Here is a 26,167-nt window from a genome sequence, read left to right as displayed (position 1 = left end):
AGCAAACCACTGATGCCAAATGATACAGGACCAAAATGTTTATCTGTGTTTTACAGACAGCTGAGTAATCTTATGGCCCCAAACCTTTTTGTAGCTATGTTTATTAAGCTATGATGATGGAGATAGCAAAAATATTCTGCAGTTCAAGGAATTCTGTTTTGGGACTGAGAGGAACCTATTCTTGCCCACCCAACTGTGTATAGCCAGATGCCCCGAGAGCTTTCATTTTGCTCCCTTGATTGCTGACCACAGGTAGGAGGCAGGATATGCAATTGCACAGGTGGGAGGCCTGACCGCTGGTGTGAATTTTCTACGGCATCAGCCAATTTGTAGAACAAACTGTAGGTGTAGAATGGGAAGCCCTTGCAGTGGTAGCAATGTGGTGGAAATCAAGGGAGTGGAGCACAGGGAAAGGCAAACCAAGTAGATAAAAAGAAATTGTGGGATAGATTGAATAGCAAAACAGCAAATCGTTTAGAGGGTTGGCAAAACTTTAAGAATAGTAGTCCTGGGCAAAGCTTTAGCTAATGACTTTGAATGTAATAGTCTTATTTTTCCCTCTTGTCTAATATTCCTCCTGGATGAACAGGATGCTGCTTTATTAAACCACAGAAGCGGTTACAGCTCTTACAGTGCTAAGGGACAGAATGTGGCAGGGGTCAGCAGCCGAACGTGCTTGAGCCAGGAAAGGAAGAACGAGCACAGCACACCAGGAAAAGCACCTCTTTGCTGAGGTGGTTGTCAGGAAAGGCTTGTACCTGCCCCTCGGGGGAACTGGGAGATGAGGGATTTTGGGGGGATGAGTGAACCCACGCGTGTCCCCAAGCCCTGCCCCTCGGGGGAACGGGGCGATGAGGAATTTTCGGGGGATGAGCGACCCACGCGTGTCCCCAAGCCCTGCCCCTCGGGGGAACGGGGCGATGAGGGATTTGGGGGGGATGAGTGACCCACGCGTGTCCCCAAGCCCTGCCCCGCCGCCCCCCCGCGCACCTTGCTGCCGGCCCCGCCCACAGGAGCGGCCGCGCCCAATCAGAGGGCAGCGCGCAGCCCCGCCTCGCGCGCGCCGGCCAATGGCGTGGGGGTGCCGCTCCGCGGGCCGGCGGAGGAGGAGGAGGAGGAGGAGGAGAAGAAGGGCAAGGGTGCCTGCCGGGAGGTGACCGGGACGGGCCCGCGGCCGCCACCGGGAGCGCCTCCGCCCCGGGCCCCGGCCCGCCCCTGCCCGGCATGGCGGGACCCCGCGAGGGGCGGCCGGCGCGGCGCTCCGCACGGGCGGCCGGCGGCGTGTGCTGCTGGGCGCTGCCCACGGGGCTGCTCTGCGCCTACGGCTTCTTCTGCAGCGTACGGCCGTCCGAGCCCTTCCTCACCCCCTACCTCCTGGGGCCGTACAAGAACCTCTCCGAGACGCAGGTACGGTGGTCCCCGGCGCCTCGCACCCCCGTGGTGTGTGCCGATGTGTCTGTCGGTGTGTCTGTGTTTAGTTTGTAGGTGCTGGGCGTTACCGCCGCCTTTTTTGCTCCCGTAGGTGTTCAACGAGATTTACCCGGTGTGGACTTACTCCTACCTGGCGCTGCTGTTCCCGGTGTTCCTGGCCACGGACTACCTGCGGTACAAGCCCGTGGTGCTGCTGCAGGGCCTGAGCCTCATCGTCACCTGGTTCATGCTGCTGTACGCCCAGGGGCTGCGGGCCGTCCAGTTCCTCGAGTTCTTCTACGGGATGGGGACGGCCACCGACATTGCCTATTACTCCTACATCTACAGCATCGTCGATGTCAACCTGTACCAGAAGGTCACCAGCTACTGCAGGAGCGCCACCCTGGTGGGCTACACGGTGGGCGCGGTGTCCGGGCAGGTCCTTGTGTCGGTGGCAGGATGGTCCCTCTTCAGCTTGAACGTTATCTCCTTAACCAGCATATCCATTGCCTTTGGCACGGCGTGGTTTCTGCCGATGCCACAAAAAAGCCTTTTCTTTCACCACGTGTCAAGTCAGCAGCTCAGTTGTGAAATGAAGGTGATGGACTGTAAAAATGGATCGGCCGTCCAAGATCATCCTGATGTGCAGAGGGCACCTGGCTGGGAGGATGAGACAAAAGTTCCCTTAAACGGGGAGGGTCATTCAGCAGAGAAACAGGTGGGTTGTGCCCTGGGTTTTCATAAGGAGAAGATGCCATACTGATGTGGTTGTCACACATGCATATGTGCTTATATGTATGTAGCAGTAGAGGTGTAATATCTAACAGCAAAAAAGTATCCCTTTGCTTATCCCACTTCCTTATTTGTGGCACAGGGAACATTATTACTGGCATCTTTTTGCTGTTTGAGCAGGGTAGGCTGCTCCTTAGTTTTCTGAAATTGTTCTCCATGTCTTCCAATGCTATAATAAAAATGCTCTGGGCATCAAATTGCCATTCAGTGGTACAAAGCAAGGGATATCTCTGGGGCACTAAAAATTTAGTTATATGTACAAATTCTGTGTATGCTTCTGGATGCATCAGTGACTTGCAGAAAAGAGGCAATTCTTCCTGCACTCTCATTTTGACATTTGTTGCTTCAACTGTTGTGTAAGTTGTGCAGTAATAAGCGGTGTAGTAACTGGGTTTTATCTTATGATCCTGGAAGGAAACTGGTCTGGGAAAGGAACTGCGTTAGTTCTTGAGAGCACTTGAAGACAGACATTGATGAGTTATAGATGGTCAGAATAGAGATAAATTGCAGGAAACACCTTTGCATAATAGCAGCAGTGCCCATGAGAGCACCGAGGTAGTACCCTGACTTGTGGCTTTGGTAGGCTGCCTAACCTCTAGCAAAGTCACTTGTATGGAAACAAGTGTGCAGGCACCCTTGTTGGGTGGTGGGACGTGTTTGGTTCCACAAGGTGATGAGTGAGGAGCGTCCAGGTTGGAGGCCCAGTGTGTGTGTGTAGTTGCCTGCTGGGCAGGTCTGTGCCCCACTGCTCCGGGGGAAAACCTGTAGGGGGATTCTCAGCGGGGGGATTTAAGGGCCTGGGGAAAGGTCAGCCTTGCTCCTCGGACAGAGGGAGGCCTTGCTTGTTCTGAGAACAGGCCAGAAGTTAAGCACGGCTGTTGGATTAGTCAGCAGTGGGTATTTCACTTACCAAGTAAGCCACAGTTGGCTGGTTTGGGGGAGGCAGCATCCAGGGCTGCTTTCAGCTTCTCCAGCTACAGCTGAGAATTAAAGGTATTAACATTCCAGGGACTTAAGCCTGCCCCATCCAGCACAATCTTATGTGAGCAAAAGTATTTGAAACCGTGTTACGCTTGTGTGCCGAGGAATATTTGCTAAGACAAGCTCTGTGCCAGTAATGACTAACATATAACTTATCCATCCCTTTTGTTTATCCTACTCCCATCCCTGAGAGTACCTGTGGTTCCAAAGTGATGGAGAATAGTTTAAAAAAGGAGCAAGTACACCTGCGTAACTCCCCAGAGCTCAGTTATAGCAGGTGCTAAAAGTTGAAAAGCACTGGCATGTGACAGTAGTCTTCCTTCCTGAGGTAACAGCAACCATATCTCACAAACATGAATGGCTGCAGGAATAAGTACACTGAAGAAGCACTGCCAGATGGTGGGAGGGCAGATGGGCCTTTCTGGTTTATCAGGCACATGCTTGGGCTGAGTGTGCCAAATCAGTTTTTGCAGTGTATGTGACAGTTCCCTTCCCTTGTTTTCCTGCGCCTAATCTTGAGCTTTGTGTGAAGTCTTCTGTATGGACATTATGTGCTAAAGTCACCTTGTCACAAGCTGACTTCTTCCCAAGTTGTTCTCTTGGGCTTTGGAAGAATGATATCCATATGCAGAACAAGAGTTACGCCATTGGCAAAGCACCAATGGGACTTCACGTGTTTAATAAAGATGCTTAGAAATCAGAGACACTTTAAGGGGTGGAAGAAAGTGAGTTCAGGACAGGGTTCAGGCTGTGGTCTTTGGGAGTGTTAGAAACACTGTAAAGTGAGTTTTATTGCTCATGGAGAATAGTCTTTCCCAGGCACGCTGCACAATGCCCCCAGGCAAAGGGCATACTGCCAAGAGCCCAAAGTTGCTGCTGCTGTCTGGAAACCACGCTGAAACTGGACCTGTGACAGCACAATGCGCAATAGCTCAGTCCTGTGACACTGCTGTGTGTTTCCCTGCAGGGAATCCAAGTTCACAGGGGCCAGAGATGCTGGGTGGGCCTTGGGGCTCTGCCCAGTCTCACATGAGCAGTCTAACTGCTCCTCTGACTCACCCAAGAAGGGTCTTGCCTGTTTGTACAGACTCTGTACGTGTTTGCATGCAGCAAATGTAATCAGGAGCTCTTGTCTACAAAGTAAAGACATGCTCTTTTCCTCTGCTGCTTTTGACATAAAGTGGTAAAGAACAGGACTGTAACAGTGTGCATGTAAAAAGTAATTTTGATTGTTGTCGTCCCCTGTTGCTAGAACCCTTTTGTGTTCTTTCTGGAGTGGAAAGCTTCATTTTTTTATCTCATGCCATTTGTCAGTAAACTTGTATGTACAGAAGCTGCCATTTGTGACAGCAGTGTCTGGTGGAAGTAGCTTCTGTTTCTCTTCAGATCCCCAGGTGATATCTCTCCCCTTCTTGAAGCCTTGATGAGCTTTAACAGGGGTAGAGTGTGTTGTAATGAGATTGGTTCTTTGAATATTAATAAACCCTAAATGCTAGATGAAAATCTACTTTTTTGTGGGGAGATACACTCCTCTGGTGCCTTTCATGTTCTTTGTGTAACAAAATTTGGTTGAATTTGGATCACGACTTAAAAGTGTCAGTGATGCTTTTTGCCTTTATGGTTTAAATGGCTGGCTTCTGATCCTGTCTTGTGGAAGTGGATATCATGTCTTGTTCTTCTGTGTCTCTTCTCTGGTACCTTTCCGTTGCTCACATAACATCAGCAGTTCCTGCTCTCTGACTGGGAGAGCCAGAGATGGAGGGGTGCTTGGGACTGAACCCTTCCTCTGCACGTAAGGGGATGGCCCTGGTTAGTACAGAGACCCATTCTTGAGGCTGTGGGCTGGGGAAGCTTTTTATTCATTACCCTGTGGAGGTTTGTGTCCAAGAGTGGTATTGTCACTCATCAGCAATCAGACCACCTGAAAGGGGCAGTTTTGTGGAGCAGTGTGAAGTATTTATAAACAAAAAATTTTACATTTACTCTCCCCTTCCTTCTCCAGTCTATGCAGGAGCAGAAAGTAGACATCGTAAAGGTGCTCAAGGATCTCTGGCGGGACTTCCTGCAGTGCTACTCCTCCCGGACCATGCTCTGCTGGTCTGTGTGGTGGGCACTGTCCACCTGTGGATACTTCCAGGTCATCAACTATGCTCAGGGGCTGTGGGAGATGGTGCTGCCTTCTCATAGCACAGAGATCTACAACGGTGCCGTGGAGGCAGCCTCGACACTCCTAGGTAAGCTTTCCTGACAGACACAGGTAGGGTGCTCAGTGTTGAGTTAATCACTGCACACAGCTCTGATTCCCGTAATCCGGGACGTAGGTGTTTAAAGGAGCCTCCCAAGTCAATCTGCATTCTGAAATATTTGGGAGAAGGCTTCAGGCATGTGGCTGACTGTGTGTTCTTGGCTGTCACTATGGCAGTGGGGTTATGCTTGGTTTAACCACTCAGAGTCAGACTAAAGGTCCTGTGCTTTTGGTTTTCCTCCGTCAGTGTAGGGAACAAATGAAGGTTTCCTGTACACACACAGCTTGCAGTGAGCCACGTTTAGTCATTTCAGCACTGTTAAGAGGAGAAGCTATTAAGATGAAAGAAGTTGGTTGACTTGAAAGGGATGGGTAGGTCAGTCAACACAAACATTTGTTTATTGAATTGTTCAATACTGTTTCATTACCAGAACTAGGACAATACTTTTTTCATATAGCTAACATACCCTTAGAGAGGCTTTCTAGATGTCGCTGCAGCATGTTCTCTTTGATGGACTCATCATTCCATCATCTGCTGTGGACATCCCCTACTTGGGGGCAAAAGAAACCAGGGTATACAAATAAATTATTAGTACTTTCTTGGAGGTGCTCAGCTGCCTCTTGAAGTTTGGTAGGATGGTGCAGTTCTAAAAGCTGGATTTGAAACTGTTGGCAACTTGATTTTGAAGGCTTTGGCTATTCAGTAGTCCTTGGTGTGCTAAACCTGCACTTAAATAGCACACAGTCATACACTGTTCCTCTACCCTAGCATGATGCTATGGCTCTGCTTTCTTGTTGGAATTGGCTTCCTCTGCCATCCTGCCTTGTTCCCAGGAAGGCCAAGGATAGGTATCAAGGGAAAGAAGACCCATAATGTGGTCAAATTTTAAAAAATGGGAAAAAAAAGAAATAAAAGGAGGGGTATTTTTCAAACCTTATCACAAACATTTTGCGAATCAGGGTCTTTTTCTAAAAGGCCTGTGAACAATGGACCTGTTAGAAAAAAAGGTGGTTGGCACTAAACTCTTGTAAAACTGGAGTTTTTAGTTTTCCATTTTGATTTTTTTTCCCTCTGGTATCTTTTTTATAAATGATTGAATCATTTTGCATGGCGTTTTCTGAAAGCAAATTAGCCTCTGGCCCTGAACTGTTCTAAAGACAGAACCAGAAGATCCTTTCAGTTGACACAGATTAATTGCTTGAAAGACGTAAAGTTTAGTGAAGTAATAATCACAACTAAAAGCTTGAAGTGGGTACCTGTTAAGGATGAGCATGACCTGACTCCTCAGGCACGAGAGGAAATGCTCTAGCTTCTGATTTCCAGTTAAAATTTATTAATGAGGAGTCTATTTATCTCTGATGTCATGCCAAGGTTGTATTTTAGCACAAAGTCTTTGCTCTGAGCCAAAGAAATCAAGTTTTTCTAGTGTTCTTGGGTAAGGTTAAGCTTTTTGTTCTCTTCATTATCTTATTAGCCCCTCTTTGAGTTTGAGTTTCATTGTCTTTGAAGGTGGGTGACTGGAGCTGCACTCAGCTTTATTCAGGGAAGCTTCAGACTTAAAGAACATACTGTTTACTCCTCTCCCTTCAGTAGATATACCTCACCTGGTGCATTCCAGAGCTGATTTTTCATCATATTCATCACTCCTAGTCATTCTGTGCTCAGTTATGAGCAATTTGTGGCAACCTTTGTGTCATATGGTGTTGCCATCCCTGCCTGTGGGGCCCTGCAGAAGGGTTTAAGTTGAGCACGGTGACTCATGTACCTGTCCTGGGCAAGAGAAATAGTATTCCTTCTGGGGAGGTCACCTGGCTGTTAAGCTGCATCCGTGTACCTTCTTGGGAATGTGTCAGTCCTTTATCAGGTTGGCTTGGGAAACAACTGGATCAGCTGCAGGTGTCTCACGGCAGGACACAGATTGAATATCTTGATTAGGTGTCAGGCTGATACGAGCCTGACACATAGAGAGAGCACAACTTCATGAGTTGCCATGAGATCCCAGAGAGTCACGTCTGTTCCCAAATTTCAGAATTGCTAAGACAGTAGGAAGAAGGCCCTGGGACTTACCTTCTTTTTTGCATCTCAGGGTTTTGGTACTGGGGAGCCAGACTTTCAAATGTCAGTCAGGTAGTTTCATAGCAAGCACTGGGAAGAAGAGTTTAATGGGGGGAAATAAATTCCTTTCCCTTGGCTTAGCTCCCTTCTGTAGTACACAAGATTGATGTGAGGCCTGACAGGACCACAGGCTTGTGCACACTGATGGAACACAAGGAGTCTTGGTGTGCTTCAAGGTTTTCTAAGATAATAGGGCATCTAAGGGCTACAAAGAGCTTATATGTTGCACTGTAGCCCTTCTCTACTTGTAATGCTGAATACAATCCTGTTTTTCACAGATCCCCAGTAAGCTGTTTGTCTAGTTTGCTCTGTAAAGCAGCGCTGTTATGCTGTTGGTTGCTGTTTGGCTTGTTTTTGGAACAAGGCCTACTCCAAACGGGAGTTTTCTATTAATGTAATATGTATTTAGGCTTCTCAGTAGCTACAGCAGTGGTTTTTCATGAACACCTTGTCTGCTCATTGATTTGCTAGAAATGTCACATATTTTCCATCTTGTGATCAGTCTTCTTTCCCCATCGCCACTTCATAAAATCCAGCCAGAGTTACAAACCTGTTCTGGTTTCCAAGGATTGTTCTTGTGCAATCAGTAGTGCATGATTGTACCTTGTGATTAGGCTGCATCCCAGGGGATGTGAATTTGGACTATTCTTCTTACTTACTCTTAACAGCCCACCCTGCTGATGACAGTAAATGTAGGTTTTTGTGCCTCCTGGGAGAGAGCTCTAACAGCTGTGATGTCTTCCTACCCCCCCTAAAGCAGCACAAAATAATTAGCTGAGTGGTTTTGAGAACCAGGGTTTGCATTTCTCAACAGAATTTGCCCAATTACCAACACTGCCACAGTCAAGTGCAAAGGACTAAGTGGCAGTGGCCTGAGTCCCCGGGCTGTTGTGCTTCTGGAGCCAGAGAGGAGACTTCAGCAGCCCGTCAGCATTGACCTTTTTTTTTGTGTGTGTGTTTCTGTGAAAGTGAGTGGGAGTTTACAGCAGGGTTCCAGGCAAGGGAGGGGTCAGGAAGGAGAGCCTCCAAGGTGGTCACATTCATGTCCTCCACTTCAATCATGTTTGGCTGTCAGGGGCTGTACAGGTCCTAATACACAGTCTCCAAATTGCTCCAGCTGCAATTACTAATGGTTATACTTTCCTTCCTCTCGCAGGAGCTGTTGCAGTCGTCGTTGTGGGTCACATAAAAACATCCTGGGCAAGGTGGGGTGAAGTAGCACTTGCCCTGTTCTCCTTTCTTATTGCTGCTGCTGTATATGTCATGGACACTGTTCATAACATCTGGGTGTGCTATGGATCCTATGTTGTCTTCAGAATTATCTACATGATGCTAATCACGATAGCAACGTGAGTATCTTTTTAATGTAGACTGCTCTCAAGGTTACAGCTGGTGTGAAAGCAGAGTATTTTTTATGTAACAAGAGTCTGTTGCAAGGGTTTGTGTTGTGATTCAGGTTGGAAACTGAGGCATGGAGATATATTTAGCTGGCAGTGTGCCTAAGCTTAAAAGTCTTATGACACTGAAGTGACTGTTTCTTAATATTAGATAGTGCTCTTTGCCAGGGGGAGGTTTCTCATAGACATGGCTGGAGTGAAGTGTTAACAGATGAGAAGATGATGATGCTTTGCCCGTGTTGAAGCATCAACTCTCCCTAACCTGTAAGGAAAACTTCTTTGATGTTATTTGTCACTCTGGGGAGGAAAACACTGTTGTTGAACCACACATGCATAATCACTACGAGACAACTCAAGCACGATAAGAGGAGTGACGCTGAAACTGGTGACTGCAAAGGGAATTCTGGTTAGGAGGATGCCAGAGGTTATGGACCACACTGCAACAGATTGAAACTTCGAGACTGCCAACTTCTCTCTGAGATCAGTGTGTTGTATCTTCTCTGTGTGCCGAGACCCATTACATCGGACTGGAGGGCTGCTGCAGTAACACAGAAACCCACAGAGCTCCCAAAGTGCTGTTTTAGGTTTTTTTTTCGGTTGGTAAAAAAAAAAAAAAAAAAAAAAGAGTTTTTGCATGTATCTAAGGTTCTCATTTAGCTTCTAGTCCATTGTGAACCTGTTTAGAAAAGTGCACTATCAGTGCAAGGTAATTTAGCTATGAAAAATATTGGACCAGTTCATGTAACTCCTCAGGCTGCATAGTCATCTTGTCCAGAAACGTTCCTCCTATTTGTTCAGTCCCTTACTTTTTTCCTGTCCTTATTTTTCTGGTCATCCCTTTCTTTCCAGGTTCCAGATCGCTACAAATCTCAGCGTGGAACGGTATGCCCTGGTGTTTGGGGTCAATACTTTCATTGCCTTAGCACTTCAAACTGTGCTCACTTTGATTGTTGTGGATGCCAGTGGGCTTGGGTTGGACATCTTCACCCAGGTATGATAGATGCTCTTACCTTAATTGGAAGGGAGGACGGGAGGGAAGGAGGGAGGGAAGGAGGCAGGTAAACCAAGCTATAAAGCTTCTCAGCTGCCTGTTTCTGGGTCAAGGGTATATAGAGAAAGAATCACTGATTCCTGATGTTTTAGAAGAGGAATGGAGCTTATTTATTAACCTTACTGCTTGATTTACCCACTTCTTTCTATTTTCTTTTCCTTTTCTCTGCAGTTCATGATTTACGCCTCTTACTTTGCGGTCATCTCACTGGTGTTCTTGGTCAGTGGCATATGCAATATTGTGAGAGCTTACAGAAGACAAGAGCAGACACAAAGCAGATCTCCTGGAAGTAGTGCACGAAGTGAAGACTCTTAGTGACTACATATGAAGATATAGGTCTGGTTTTAATCTCTGCCTTTTCTTCCCAAAAGCAATCACCTTAACGGTATTTGGTCCATATTTATACTATATTAGTAGCACATTTTAGAAGGCAAATGTATTAGCTCTTACGTAAGTAAGAACAAATATCTTCTTTCTAAAATGCCTTTCGTTCTTCTGTTGCATATATGGGATGTGCAGCAAAGAACAGTAAAGCTTTCCTAAAGAGTGAGAGAGGTTTTAGTCTAAGGCTGTCTGTCTGCAGGCAGCTTTGTGACTGTCTAGTCAACTGCTGCTCTCTCTGTCACTGAGGTGCTGCTGCAGGGCAGAAGTGAGGGCACACTAACAGACACTAATAGACCTCTCTGTGGACCATCCCAGGCCTGGGACAGGAGGTGGCCTTAGGGCTGTGGTCTGCAGCGTGGCTCTTGCTGGGGCTGCCCTGTGATGCTGGATGCTCCTTTTTGAGGACTGGATCACTAATGTTTCTGCATATGCACATGTTTCCTTGAGGAGCTTGTACTGTTTGTTTCTCTTGCTCCTGTCTTCTGTCACCCCTGCTGCCAGATTTTTACCATGGCTGATCATGGTGCTTCCCCAAAAACACAACTGTGTCCTGGGGCAATTTGTAACACTGCTGGGCTGGCTATCAGCAGAACTACTTGTGCCAGTTCCCAAAGGACTGTAAAGCTGGAGGGGAAGTTAAGAGTGAGTTTAAATAGACAAATTGCTAATCCAAGGGACCCTTGGACAACTTTGCGTTTGTCCTTTAGGGCTGCAAGTTTCTGTGATTACAGAAGTCACTGCTTCACAACCCTGGGGGCTGGACTGTTTCAGTGGGGTGGTGGATGTTAACACGAAGAAGTAGGGTGACTTGCAGGATTTTAAGCTATTCTTTGTGGCCTTGGAGAATTGTGACTCTGGTGACTAGACACCTTCAGTTATGGTAGTTAGCAGAGTGACTGTCTGAGGCTTTGAAAAATGATGACTTATGGTCAGTCAGTTTTTTCCCCCTTATTGAAAAATGCCTTTATGCTTCTGGTGAGTCTCTGTCCACAAATTCTACCTCTTCTTTCCATGTGAGCAGAACAATGAATGTTTGGAGTGGGCAGTCCTTTTGTTTTGTCCCGTTTAAGCAATTTGGGACTTGCATCATCTATCTTTTTTTAAAAATAATTTATTTTTTCTAATTTGCTTCAACACTGGGAAGGAGTTGCACAGAGTTGTCCTGGGCTTGGGCAATTGGATATTCAGGCGCCACGATCAGCACAGCCATAGATATCTCCGTATACTGTGGAAATGGTCTGTGGACTGTCCGTGTTGCTGTGCAAGTTGTGGTGAGTTTAAGTGTACAGGAGAGCTGGCAAGGGAGAAGGTGCAACATGTGCTTCCCTCCATGCCTTCTCTCTGTGTGTTGGTTAGAGGTTCTTCCTTCTTTCAGCTGAAGAAGCAGCTTAGGTTCATCACTTGCTTTTTGTGACATGGAAACTTCACAGCATTAGGGTTGGGAAGGTGTTTTCCCTCTGACTGAGACATTTCTCATCGTTTTCTGTGAGCCTGAGCCTTTATCACACAAGGTGAATGATTGATGTATTTGGGATCTGGGGCCTGGGGAGCCCTTCCAGGCTGACTGCTCAGGGGAACCCACTTGCCAAAGCTTCTCTGTGTTTGCAGGCTGCCTCCTAAAACAGCCCCCTAAAGAGGGGCTCAGCTGCACTGGCATTTACACACATAAACTTCAGCCTTATCCTGAAATGGAAACTTGAAGCCACCCGTGTATATATTCCTTTCTCAGCTGTTTTTTGTTTTTAGAAAAATTAAATCTGAAGCCATGAAATGCTAGCTGATGAGCTGTCCTGGTACAGGGATAGTCTGTCCTTTGAGTTCCTTGCTCTGATGGCAGTTGCAGCAAGGCCAGAGGAGTGGCTGTATGGCACTCTTGTCTAGTGACCAAAAGGAGCAGCTCAATTTTAATCATGTTTTTCATACAGAGAACAAATCTTTGATGGGGAACAAGCCCAGTTATTTTAAAAGCAAGTAAAAAAAATTAACTATCAAATTACAGCAATAGCAATGAGTTTTCTACCAAAGTAATGAAACTGTGGCAACTGCAAAAGAGAGGCACACTATGCTGTGTACATCTTCAGGTCTGCTAATGTATGGAAGCCACACCTGGATGTTGTTCAGGTTCCTAACTGTGCTGTTGCTGTGGTGATGAGGTGACTATAGAGCCTGACTGGAGCTGTATGCAGAGTTAATGATGCCTATGAAATTTAGTAACCATGTTGACATTGTTGGTTTCTAATTGAATAGATATTTTTGTTAAATAAAACTACTCCGAGATATCCTGTGTATCCAATGTTTGTTTTCTATCTTGATACCTTGCTAATCCGCAGTACTGCTGCTTCACGTTTTTCTGAGCATCTTTGTAACAAAGAAGAAAACAATATAGGACAAAACATGCTAAAAGAAGCTAGTCTTCAAGATGCTGGTAATTGCTAGCTGGCTTCTGTAGGTTTGCAGAACTCTGTGCAAGTGTCTTGCATTAAGGATTCTTAATTGCTGAACTCTGGTTCCAGTGCAGACAGGTCTAGTGAGGGAAATCATCACTCACTGATGCAGGGTAACCTGGTCAGGATGCATCAGTCTCACTGAGGGTGACAGCAGGGGAAAGCAGGTGTAGTTTTGCCATGCAGGAGGACCTTTCTATTTACACTGACATAGTTACAAAATTGAGGCCTTAAGGGAGAAATGCTGTAAGTTCCTCATCCTGGCATACCCACACTTGTCTGCCTTGGAGAGCTCTCCTTGAATTCTGCTTGTAGATGTCTTGCACCTCATAGTACAGGCTGGGCTGGAGGGTAAAGTGATCTCTGAGTATATGCTGCCAATTTGATGTAGGTTGGTGTGAGTAGTTGTCTAACAAGCCCTCTGCACAACACCAAAGGCAAGAGAAAAGGGGTGTTCTGGGGAGAAAAGGGGGAGGGGAGGCTTTTTTATAATTGTTTCCTTCGGAGCTTTATTGTTGAGGCAGGAAGGATAGGACTGTCAGCATGTCAAGTTTGCTCTGAATTTCATTCATTTGCCTTCCCTGGGTGAATGCAGGAGTAAGCTGTGCAGGGATGAGTCTGACAGTGTGAGGGATTAAAATCTCTGCTTGTATATGTCAGGAAGGCAGCTAGTAGCTCATACAGGCATATAGCATTACCCTCTCAGGTGGATTCAAGTATTTCACATGCGGTGCTGGTGCAAGGTGATGTGACAAGAACCCTGAGGCTGCTCCTGACTTCAAGAGAAGCAAGTCCACATGAACTGTGGCAATCCTCCTTGCTCCTCCCATCGCATCCTGCCACATCGTGTACAGCTGAGAGAGCTGCAAAGGGACACACAGCTGCTGTGAAGGAGCTGAATTTCTGCATCGGAGACACAGCACTGAGTGCAGTTTGACGGAGATGAGATAAATACTACACACAGCTGTCTGCCTGGGAAACTGTGGCTGTTCCTTTGTTCCAGTTGATGCTCTGGGCTGCTGGAGGTGAGTGTTACTACTGAATCTGTGTGTCCTGCACCAGATCTTACCTGCTGGTAAGATCAAGATGGTATAGTTCCTGGACTAAAGCTAAAGAGGGGGTTTAGTTCCTGGGATCATTGTTACACTGAGATATGCTGGGCTTATTCTGTCTAAAAAGCAAGGAATAGTAAGAGCTGCCAAAGGCTGCTGTTTCAGGAGCAGCACCCACTGCTGTCCCTCTGGGCTAGCACTGGCTGTGAGAGCCCACCAGGGCATGGCAGGGCTACACTCAACCCTGCTGTGGCTGTGTGCATGTGACACAGCTGGCTGCTCTGGCAGTGCTTTCAGGGAAAGGGAAGGGCTCTGTATGGAAGCGGTTGCATTTTCTTCTTTGTCGGTGTGATCACAGCCAAGTACTGGGAAAGAAAGAAGGACTTTGGCTATGGAACTGAGAGCTCTGGCCCCTGTTTGCAGCGGCTCTTATTAAGAGCCGCTGCAAACAGGGGCCAGAGCTCTCAGTTCCATGGTCTACTGTTTCCTACACAACATGCAAAGGTGATAAGGTGCTTGTTCACCATTGCTCTGGAAGTGTTATGCAGCCTTTCTCTGTGAAATGTACTCTCTCTGCATGAAACAGTGTTCCCTGAGCAGTGTCTGATGCATTAGTGACATGGAAAAGAGCAGCCAACATGTCGGGGCCGGTCCTTGGAGCCCTGCATTGCTTAGCTGCTGTTTTCGTTGCATTTTCCATAACCATTCTGTGTAGCTTCCTCACAGAGGGAACATCTGAAAACCTACATTTAATGACACGTGGGTTAATGAATGCGTGCATGAATTTAGATTGACTTCATATCATTAAGTTATCATTACCAAGTATCGCAGCTTGATATTCCAACAAGGGGGTCTAATCCTTGTCTTAATCAGCTGATTTGTTATTAGTCAAATAAAGCATCTCTTGTGAATGAAAGGGTTAGCACTGGCTTTTAAGCTGAAGAATAGGCTTATGAAAAAAGCAGAGTGGAAAGCTTTGGTATTGTGCCAAGTTCTCTGAATTTTAGTGTGCTACGAATTTGTCAAAGACACCTATCCATGAAATGTGGAAAATCAGAAATTCAACGTATTGTCTGCAAATGTGGGATAGCTGTGTGCCCTAGGTGAGGTCAGTGGTTGAAGTTATTCCAGGTACAGCAGGAACCATTGCCAAGCAGGTACCTGAGTGTTATCTCCAGTAAATATCAGGGAGCCCTTCCAGCCCACTGGAAACAATATCAAACCCCATTTCTCTTTCTCACTATGCGGTATAGGATAAGCAGAAATCCTGAGGTCGTGGAGTCCAGCCCTCTCCCACGGCATGTGGCCTATGATAACAGATGTCTTCAGAGATCTCCTGAACACCACCTTGAAGGGGTTTAGCTTTTCTACCCCATGTGACTTTGAGCGAAAGGGTAACTCTACTCCAGTTACTCTGAGAGTTATCAAAGCCCTGGCTTCGTGGCTTTTTTCTGCACGTCTTTTCTTCCATTAACATTAACTCTTTAGTACAGTGGGGATGCTGCCCTCTGAGGTCTGTGGCCTTGTAGACTGTCATCCTTCACTTTGCTGTGCCAGAGTACTCAAAACTGGGGGTCATGGCTGTGTGAAGGACGGTGTGACAGGCACCACGTCAATGCTGCCAGTGAGGACGACTCCCTCCCTCCACCCTTGGAGGGCCCATCCTGCGACATTCTGGCAGGAGGGCTGAGAAGGGTCATCCCCAAAAATACGGTGCTGGGAAGCATCTTGTGATGCTGCATGAACCTTGGTCACCCTGGAGGGCTGCTGGCAGCTGCTCCCCCTTGCAGCGAGTCCTGTGTGTGCTCCATGGTGAGTATGACGGTCACACAGCTTGTTGGGGATCTGCTGACCACAGGGACACAGCATCCACTACCCATGGGGCTGTTCAGTCTCCCATAGAGGAGGCTGTGATGTACCACCTCGCCCACAGCTCTACTGAGGAGCCTGACACCTCTGCCAGCTCCCCTGGCCCTGAAGGTAAATCAGGGTGGGATTTTTTTGTTGTTGTTGTGGTTTTTTTTTTGTTTTTTTTTTTTGTTTTGTTTTTTGTTTGTTGGTTTGTTTGTTTGTTTTTCCCAGAGGGGAATTAATTCAGGGTGTTTTCCTGATTTTCTTTCTTTTTTTTTCTCCCCATTTCCAAGTTCTAGGAGCAAAGTGTGGTTAACACAGAGAGGTGTCTCTCTGGAGATTCACTGCTTGTCTGTCATTAGTGGTGAGGCACTGGAACAGGTTGCCCACGAAACTGTGCATGCCCCAGCTACAAAATTGCTCAAGGCCAGGATGGGGCTCCGAGGAACCTAGCTGAAGGTGTCCCTGCCCACGGCAGAGGGATTGGAACTAGAGGGATCTTTAAGATCCCCTTCCAACCCAAGCTATTCTGTGATTCTATGATTCCGTGATTAACAAAAGCCCGGATTCTGACACTGCTGGCTCTTGCGCTGATCCGATTGCTCATCATGAATAATACAACACAGAAACTGAAGCTCTTCCCTGACAAGTGCATAATTTAACAGCATCCAAGGACTTGCGTCTCTCTGGACAAGGAGAGCCGCCGGCCGCTCTCCCGGTGAGGGGGGGGAGGGGGAATGTCCCCCGGCGCCCCTCAGTGTTCTGCTTCCCGTTAATTCCCAGGCGTTAAATGGAATTGTGTCACACGGAAGCAGGGGACAGGGAGGGGGTTCGCGGCGCGGAGCCCCGTCTCCATGGCAACGGGGCGGTGGCGCCTCTCCAGCGCCGTGCCCGGCGGGAGCGGAGCGGCAGGAGGCGATTGTCCCTCGGGAGCCGCCGTGCGGTGACCGGCGCTGCGGGAGGTGAGCGGGGGCGGCCCCGCTGCTGCCACGGCAACGCCGCGGGCGGCCGGCCGCGCCTGCCGTGCCCCGGGCCGGGCGGCGGCGGGGCCCGGCGGGACCCGGGCAGCAGGCGGGGCGGGGCGGGGCGGCCGAGCGGAGCGGAGCGGGTGGTGCCGGTGAGGACCCTGCACACCGCGACAGCGCCGGGCTCGGGTTTGCGGGTCTGTGTGCGAGCGCACGCGTGTGTGTGTGCGTGTGTGTGTGTGTGTGTGTACGGCTTAGCGCGGAGGGACAAAGCAGCAGAAACCCGTGGCTGTTTGCCGCCTTTTGTTGTGGCTGTGCCTGAGTGTGAGCACGCAGAGGTGTCGCTGAGCTGTGCGGAGCAGCCCGGTGGCAGCGCACGCCCCCTCCCCCACCCCCCCAACCCCACAGGCACGCCCCGGTTGGGACAGGAGCAGGTGGAAATGAGGATCTGAGATTTTATGAATGCTTTAGGTCCCTCTTAAAGCCGAATCACTTCGGTTCGTAAGACCCTAAATAGAATCACAGCTGAATCTGGATTTTCTGGTGCCATCAGCATAAGAAAGACGTGTTAGAGCAAGTCCAGAGGCGTCCAGAAAGTTGATCAGGAGACTGGAGCTCCTCCTTTACAAAGACAGGCTGCGAAAGTTGGGGCTGTTTAACCTGGAGAAAAGAAGGTTGTGTGGAGACCTCACAGCACCTTCCTGTATCTAAATAGGACCTACAAGGATGCTGGAGAGGGACTCTTCATCAGGAACTGACAGGACAAGAAGCAATGGGTACAAATTGAAAGAGGAGAAACTTAGGACAGAGGAAATTCTTTACTGTGAGGGTGGTGAGACACTGGAATGGGTGGCCCAGAGATTGTGGATGTCCCATCCCTGGAAGTGTTCAAAGCCAGGTTGGATGTGGCTTTGAGCAACCTGGTCTAGTGGGAGATGTCCCAGCCCATGGCACAGGGGATTGGAACAAGGTGATCTTTATGGTCCCTTCCAACCCTTAACATTCTGTGATTCTATGAAACAAGGGCACAGAATTAGAAATTCTCTCTTCAGCCATGACTACTTTATCTTACAATAGGAGATACTGATTTATATGCCGTTCCCCATTTTTGTATTTAATTAATTGAACAGTTTTCAGTGTTTGTGTTGAATGCCACAGACTAATGTGAATGTGTTTTGTTAAGGGCACAATTCAGCTGTGCAGCTCTTTTGCTTATCATAATGATGAAGTCACAGAGAAATAGTTCTTTTGTGCTAAATATGTACTAGAGCAAAGTAACCTCCATTAAGAACCCAGATGTATGTCACCACCCAAACCAAGAATATTTGTGAAGAAAAGGGCATTTTTCAGCAAAAAACATTGCATGTCATATGAGGTGGTGCAGGAAAATGATGGAAATAGACACGGCGTGGAAGGCCAAGGCAACAGTCTGAATGAGCTCTAAAAATTTATATTCTGAGAAATCTAGTGTGATCAAGTGATTCTAGTGCAAAGTGTGGCTTAAAAGAAGCAAAAAAGAAAAAACTGTCATATTTTCTTGAACAACATGGATCAAAGAAAAGATAGAGCTTTTAAAAGTTTCTGTACAAGTTTGCAGCAAAAAATGCCCAGTTCTATTACTGCTTTTTTCTCTTAGACAAACCTTGACTAAATTTTGAAGTCTAAAAGAGCAGCACTCTTCTTTGGATGAAAGGGGTTTTACAAAATGCATTGCAAAATGCATAGACAGATTGGAAGCTCCAGGTGCAACCCTTTTTGATTCTGTGGTTCTATGATTCTTGTCTGGAAGGGAGGATGGTCACATGGCAAGAGCTGTCTTGCTGTTCCAGGGCCATCCAGAGCCAGTGCTAACTCCTACACCCCGTATTGTGTTGCCATAAGCTAATGCTCATATCACAGAATCACAGAGTGTTAAGGGTTAGAAGGAGCTTTAAAGATCATCAAGTTCCAAACCCTCTGCCATGGGCAGGGACACCTCCCACTAGACCAGGTTGTTTAAGTTCCCATCCAACCTGGCCTTGAATGCTGCCAGTGTCGGGGCATCCGCAGCCTCCCTGGGCAATCTGTTCAAGTGTCTCACCACCTTCACAGTAAGTGATTTCTTCCCAATATCTGTCCTAAATTTCTCCTCTTTCAATTTGTACCCCTTATTCCTTGTTTTGTCGAAACAATCATGATTGTCAATACAATCATGTATGTTGTAAATGGCTCAGATTTTCCCACTAGAGAGACGCTCAGAAATGGCACCATCCAGCCACATCAGAGGGTAAAAATAGAATGTGAACTTTCGAATAATCAAGGTTTCCTTCTTCCATGTTGCTTTTGTAAACAGTAATAAACAAATTAGGGAGGGAGTTGTGAGTGGCTAAAAGCTGTAACAAGAGCAGGATCAGATCTCTAGGCTGGTGTCTCCACATCTTTAGCCCTTTTGTATCTTTAAATGGAGACAGATGCCCTCTGTGAGTGAGTGAGCTGAGCCGAGGGGCAGCAGGCAGTCAGCCTGGAGCACCAAGCAGTGGCTTTTAAGCAGTCCTTCAGGAGCTGATGGTACGTGTGTGCTATGCATTCCCAAGATTATTTAAAAGACTCAGTCCTTATAGTAGCTCACCTTAAGTTTTGTCATGAGTATGACTATATCCAGCCTGACTAACAGGTTAATGAGTATTTCCCTTTGTTGCCCTACTCAGAAATTCAAACCAAAACTGGGTATTTTTCTCAGCAGTCTCAGGTTGTGTCTCTGTAACTTTATTTGCCCCTATTACTAGTGGAGGGAATGCGGTTTGAAAGCTGCTGTGAATGCTCAGGCACTAGCAGGAGGTTTCTGTCAGGAGTCCAGTCAATTAATATCTTCTCATTTTAATATGTTATTATAAGAAGCTTTTTGGTAGTTTGATCTACTGTAAGCTGTGGCTCACATGGTTCTTCTAGGGCTTTTAAGTCACCTTGATTTGCTTTAACTCAAACCTTCCCCTAGTAGCAGGAGCTGGAAAGGCCAAAATAATTCACATTTATAAACCATCAGTGATCCTTAGTCCTGAGGTGCTGTGGCACTGTCTAACATGGTTGTATTGACTCTGCTGACAACTTTGGGTGCCACAGGAGATAACCAGTGTTCAATATTTGTGTGCCACTGGAGTTTTAAAACATTTTATTCTCTCTCCTTTTTGTAGTACTACTCTAACACATCACCAAAATGAGTGAAAGGGAAGATCAAGGAGATCCATCAGATATCGAGGATTTAACAGAAAATGTAGAATATGAGGATGATTTTGAAAAAGACCTGGAATGGCTGACCAATGAAGATGAAAAAAAAAACCTTGGTGCAAGAGAGGTATTTTTTACATTAAATGCTAGTTGTCTTATATAGAAGACAAAATTGAGGAGTATTAGGAATCATAAGCACAAAATTCAGTATCATTTGAAATGTGTAGGTACATTCACTGAACTTTGACAAGGAAAGTTATTTGGGATTGTAGTGAAAAACATTTCAGTGAACTAACTAGTTTGGTTATAATTGCCTTAAAACAGAAAATTCAGTGTTCATTGAAAATACTATGTTTGTTTCAAAAGTGCTTTTGGGTTCCTTTATGCAACACTTGTTCTGGTTTTATGCTGGTTTTACTCTTGTTTTTATGCACAAGCCATGATTAGTTAAACTTTGTGCAAACGTGAACACTGAGAAAATGCAAGAGAGTTGTTAGTGCCAAAAAAAGCTGTTAGTACATACACTATTTGACAGCCTCATTTAGAACTGGAGTAGTTAGTACTGCTAGTCTCTGTTGCTGTTTCTTTTCTCTTTCTTTGATACTGCTCTTTGTTAGGAGAAGAGACTAGTTTATTTTAATTTTTTTTTAGACTCCTGAAGAAATTGAAGAGTATATCGAAGAACAAATTCTTAAAGCTGCAGACAGCTTTGAGGAAGACAGTGAGCAGATAGAAGAAAATCTAGATCAGCTTTCAGAGGAAGATGTAAATGTGAAAGTGAGATACTCCAGTGAGGAAAGTTTTGAATCCAGGTCAGATACTGGACAGGAGAGCTATGGATCTGATACCAGTGGAGAAAGCTCTAGCCAGGAATCCAAGCTGGAAAGCCAGGATGAACTGAATGAGGTAGTAGATGAAGAAATAAAGCGTTACATCTTAGAAAAGATTGAAGAAGCCAACAAAGAGCTGGAGAATCAGGCTCCTGTGGATCAAAACAGAGAACGGAAGTTAAAATTCAAGGACGAGTTGGTGGATCTTGAAGTTCCTCCTCTAGAAGATTCTCGAGTTTATAAAACTGACCTTACAGGAGGAGACGATGTTTCAAGTGGGCTGTCTCAGTTGCATATTTCTAATGACATGGGACAGGAAAGCACATTCCTTTCACCATGTGCTGGCACAGATGAGGACACGACAGATGGTAAAATCCTAGTGGAAAAAGACGGGAAGTTTGAACTCTTAAGTTTATGTGATATTGAAAGCCAGGGCTTTTTGCCCCCAATAAGTGTTTCTTTTACTGATATTGAAACTCACCATGTATCTCCAAAATCACACTGCAGTTCTTTTCGCACTCTCTCTCAAATAAAGGAAATACCTCCGGTCAGACCAGGAGCACGTTCTTTTTCTTCTAGTGAAGAAGAGTGTGTGTTTTTCCCTAAGCCTCCCTCTAACACTAAGTATCGTCCAAATTCTGCTGTCAGTGCTGCAAGAGGTCTGGGAAAACAGAAGAATCCACAGAGGACTCAGTCTGCAAATGTGTCTGTGAGAAGCTCCACTTACAGTCTTTCTCCCAGGCAAAAAGAATTACGGAAGCAGTTAGAACAAAGGAATGAAAGACTGAGGAAAGAGGTAAAGATACAGAGACAACAAGTAAATTACAGTGACCATCCTGTTCCTCTGCTTCACAGAGACCACGTGCTCAGGGCGTTTACTCCATTTTTCCAAGATAAAAGAGTTAGCAACAGCAATAATAATAATAATAATAATAATAATAATAATAATAATTCTCTGAGATTTGTATAGGATCGTTCAAAGCTCCCACAGAGTGGCATAGGATCATGCCTTGCTCAGAGGAGAAATTAAGTCTTTATTCAATATGTCCTATGAGATTGGCTGCTTTCTGCTATACTGTGCTTACTGCTTTTGCTTATTGCCTCTACCTAGGCTCCATTACAGTCCCGCTATTTCTGGAATGTAGCACTTGGTGTCACATCTCCACAGATTACACTGCAATTCAGGAAATTTACATTAACCACAGATTAATGGCAGGTTCGCATTTGGGTGCTCATGAAGTATGAATTAGGCAATTATCATATGGGAGATTGTTCAGTCATAATACAAAATATACATAGGAGAGTGACTGTGAGAACCCTTTTAATTCTTTCTCAGCTCCTTATTCAGAAAAAAAATTAATAGAGAGTCAGCCTCTGACAGCTGTAATGGGAACTTCATAAATCTTTACCAAAGATTAAAAAAACTTAATTGTTTCTCTTCTCTTTGCATTATGGTGATACAATTACAAAAACATAACTTGCTTTGTATGCTCTATAAGAAGACCCTGAAGCATCTGTCATTTTTCTGTGCCATGATATACTAAGTAAGCCGACTAAAGTAGCTTCCAAGGTTGCTTTCTATCCGTGGAAATAGGTCTGGCCTGCTTTATTTGAAAAGGTTGCTGAGGCTTAGCTCAGTAATGAGGGGTATGAAGTGTGATGAGCGATTGATGTGTTTTCTTTGCACACACAAGACTAGATCTCGACACATGCTGTGTGTATTTGAAGTAAAAGGTGGTGTGATGGAGGCAAGGAAAGTTGTTTTCCTATCAGCATGTGCTAAATTTCTTCCTTTGTTGGCTGACTCATGGAAAGGTAAGAATGTGTTACCTTATTTCTTCATTCTTGAATGAAATTCTTCCCTTCTGTGATGGTGTGAAACATTTCTTGACATTACTGGAATCCATCTGCTTCATTTTGGTGGGTTTATTTTCATTCCAATACATTACAAATTGTAAGTTTAGAGGATAGTCTGAAAGTTGTGTGTAGGTGGGAGCAATGGCATCAGTTTACAAGAATAGATTTCTACAAGTGTTGCAATGAGTATGGATTGTAACTTTTGTGTCAGAGAGAGTAAATCCTGGTAAAAAATGTCCTAATCAGCTTCCTGAAGCATTAATTGAAAATTTTTCTCCTTGTAGATACTTCTTTTCAGCTAAAATGCGATTAATAATTAAAAGAAACTTTTTTCAATTTTGAAAAAATCAGTTCATTTCGTAAAAAATGTTTCATTTTGAAAAAAGCACAAAGCTATCAATACTCCTTAAGTAAACACATTACAACTTCACATCCAGAAAAAAAAGTCCTTTTTTATAAGGTAGTGCCTGCAATCCATAGGTAGTTAAATATCCTATAGGGTTTAGTCACCCATCAAGCCTGAGAGCTGCATTCATCTTTAAAATGCATCAATTTGAAGTGATTTTAAGCCAATCTGAGCTATTGGGCAGACTTAATTTTAAGAGTTTTCACCTGATGCTATTTAAATGTCTGTGAGTTGAGATGCATCATGGAAGTTATAAAGGTAATCACAAAAAGGATTAGACTGAACGTATCTGAATGTGTCATGAACCACAGAATTGCTCCAAGTAATTTCTTCTTAGAAGTAGTATCAGCTATGATGCAGCCTTTGAGTATTCCTGTTTCATTGGTATTTTAGTGCGTCTCATATAATTCCGTGGCTTATTTATTGCCTGTGAAGGTCTTTGCAGATTAAGATGATTCTCTTGAAAAATAAGTTTATTCACCTTTCATTCCACTTAAGGAAGAAGAAAGACAAAGGGAACTAGAAGAACAGAAGAGAAGAGAGAACGAGATGGTTTTTAGAGCTTGGTTACAGAAGAAGAAAGAACAACTGCAGGAAGAAAAGCGAATTCGCCGCGCGAAGCAGCTGGAAGAGATGAGCATCAAAGTAAGATCTTTGTAATGTAGAACTGGGATCTGTAGTGCTCTTGTTAAATAGGAAAACCAAATTCTAAGCCTGTGTTCTTAGCAAAGTGTATGAAAATTTACAGGGATAGGGAATGTTCTTGTTACATTGTTTTCAATGGAGAGCCAGATAGACTTGCATGTTTAGGGTTGTTCTGCTTGGCAGGGTGGCTCCAGTCGGAGAAGCAGCATACGTGAACTTAACTATAAGATCACAGGGGATACAGTGATACTCCTGTTTATCAGGAGAATTACTTGGGTGAACCCTGCAGTGAACAAGCACCCAGAAAACTCTGGGAAGTGTGTTCCTAGCCATCAGAACGTGTTGGCAAGCAGTTAATGCACATGACCTAAGCAAAGCTGGAGATTCAGATGCTGTTCTAAAGTTCCTCTGCATTGCAGTGGTGGGGTTGAACAGCCAATTTCAGTATCTTGTAAATGTAGCACTCTGAATGCTGGCTCATGTATATATTCCTTGCCATATTAGCATATGCTCTAGTTTGCTTATAAAGTATGTTTTGTGGAGAGATGCCAGCAGAGTTCAAAAAAATTATTATAATGCGATTAATATAAAGATCCTTTAATGATAAGCTGTAAATATACGTCTTTTTTATTAACTAGGAGAGGAACAGGGATCCAGAAGCAGCCTACAACTCATGGCTTAAAAAAAAGCACCGAGAACACATGAAAGAAAGGCAGATACAACTTTTGAGACGCCAAGCTGAGGAACTTGCCTTTTTTCCAAGGACAGAGGAATGCGACAGAGCTTTTAAAGAGTGAGTAGGATCATTCCATATCTGAAACTTCTGTAGTCTATCAGCTTGATACTGTAGATATCTTATGATACATCATCTTTACTGCTGAAGTCCTTACAATTTTGGTGGGGCTTTTTGCATGAATATGCCCTTTTAAACTTACAGTCTAGCAAAAATACGTCAATTCCTTGATGTTGTTTGTTCACTGTTGTGAAATTACTTGTCAGAACCTGAGCTGAAATAGTGAATTGCTTTTGCTAAAAATGGGATCTTCTCCCAAAACTCTTTTTGCCTGCTTTGGAGCAGGCTTGGGCTGATTCAGTCCATTAAATGAGCATAGAGATAATCCGCCTTAACAAAATGGGGGAGGTAGAGATGGTTGCAGAAGCAGGAGAATTGGGGTGGAAAGGTAGTGCTTTCTGTGTTTGGGTGTGGCAGCTTTTAGACTGTCTCAGCCATGATACCTGACTTTACCCTTCAGGCCAGGGTGACTCCACAGTTTTGGGCGGGGGAGGGGATGGGAAAGTCTCCTTCGAATGGATGATGTAAAACTTTAAATTGCAACTGCCAGTACTTCTGTTCCTCTTTCTCTCTCCACAGATGGCTCAGAAGGAAGAGAGAACAAAAACGAGCAGCAGAACTAGCTGCTAAAGAGAGAGTAAGGCAGCTTAGATTAGAAGCCAGAAGAGCAAAGCAGATGCGGAACATCCACTGTATTTAGTTTAGAGCCAAAATCCTTTCACTTTACAGACCATTACAGTTGAAAATTTGATATAACCACAGAGTTCTTGGTGACAGTCTTCTTAATTTTTATGGCTTGAGTTTTTGCTCTTTATAGTTACTGACTTTTTGTGGTGTATTTAAAGCTTTCAATGGAGTTTAACAATTCTCTTCAGTGACAATGATTTTCCTATTTATTTATTTGTAATTTTGTTGAAAAGCCTGCTTTTATACACAACTCAGGGATCTTCTTGGTTTAACCAAATCTAAATGAGTGCAAGATCTATGTAAGGGTGGCAAATGCACATTCCCATCTTTTAAAGGCACTTTATACTTAACTCCACCATGAATTCCTGGATGCAGGCTGTTATGTAAGATGTTGGATTTTTGCTGGATTAATATTGTTATTTGCTGCTGCTTGTGATGAAGACTGTACCAGGTGTTATGTTGTTGGAAAATCATGTTTCTTGTACCACTTCCTATTGATCTGCTGACCAGCTCTAGACCTGAGGACTATTTTCTTTTTAAGGTTTAAGGAAAGTGGTCATTGAAGGCTAACATGTAGGTGAGTGTGCAACAGTTTTTAAAACTTATTTCTGTGAGTCATATTCAGTAGTTTTGTATTCCATGGAATTAAGAAATTGTGCGATTTATGACCTTTCCTAATATTAAGGAAGCTAGGTTCCCTGTATAAATGTCAATGTTTGCTAAGTTTATTATAATAAACTACATCACCTTTCCCAGCTAAACTGTGAACTCTTGACAGAGAACATGCCAAGGTCACTCATGAAATCATAAAGTCAGTGAAAGACGAGGAACATTCTGTCCAACTATACGTCCAACAGATTTCATGGTCCTGGCATTGCTCTTACATTTTTCGACATTCAAAGTGTTTTGTGTGGAAGCACTGCAACAGACAGAAGTGTAGTAGATGCAAAGCAGATTTGTTGTTAGCATTTTTCTCTCCTTTTTTGGAGCTAGTTACAGGCATAGTTAAGAGAGTGTTGGTGTTGGTCTGGAGGGTGCTGTCTTGCAGCATTTGACA

General features: G+C 45.0%; 2 protein-coding genes across 2 annotated transcripts; both read left to right on the top strand.

The window, feature by feature from the left end:
- Nucleotides 1-1,224: 1,224 nt before the first annotated feature.
- Nucleotides 1,225-12,655, top strand: SLC19A2 (solute carrier family 19 member 2). Its single transcript, XM_027897764.1, has 6 exons — nt 1,225-1,407; nt 1,523-2,128; nt 5,195-5,417; nt 8,701-8,893; nt 9,791-9,932; nt 10,164-12,655. The coding sequence occupies exons 1-6, from the start codon at nt 1,225-1,227 to the stop codon at nt 10,305-10,307; spliced, it is 1,491 nt and encodes a 496-aa protein (XP_027753565.1). The 3' UTR covers nt 10,308-12,655.
- Nucleotides 12,656-16,566: 3,911 nt separating this feature from the next.
- CCDC181 (coiled-coil domain containing 181) lies at nt 16,567-25,865 on the top strand. Its single transcript, XM_027897756.1, has 6 exons — nt 16,567-16,685; nt 19,859-20,019; nt 20,544-21,518; nt 23,484-23,630; nt 24,269-24,423; nt 25,003-25,865. The coding sequence occupies exons 2-6, from the start codon at nt 19,882-19,884 to the stop codon at nt 25,121-25,123; spliced, it is 1,536 nt and encodes a 511-aa protein (XP_027753557.1). The 5' UTR covers nt 16,567-16,685; nt 19,859-19,881; the 3' UTR covers nt 25,124-25,865.
- Nucleotides 25,866-26,167: the final 302 nt, after the last annotated feature.

This window comes from Empidonax traillii, unplaced genomic scaffold (genome assembly GCF_003031625.1).
Source record: "Empidonax traillii isolate 1590-97213 ecotype Southwest subspecies unplaced genomic scaffold, ASM303162v1 scaffold558:size415862, whole genome shotgun sequence".
NCBI lineage: Eukaryota > Metazoa > Chordata > Aves > Passeriformes > Tyrannidae > Empidonax > Empidonax traillii.
Note: the sequence above shows the minus strand (reverse complement) of the source record. Positions and strands in the feature narration are given on the sequence as shown.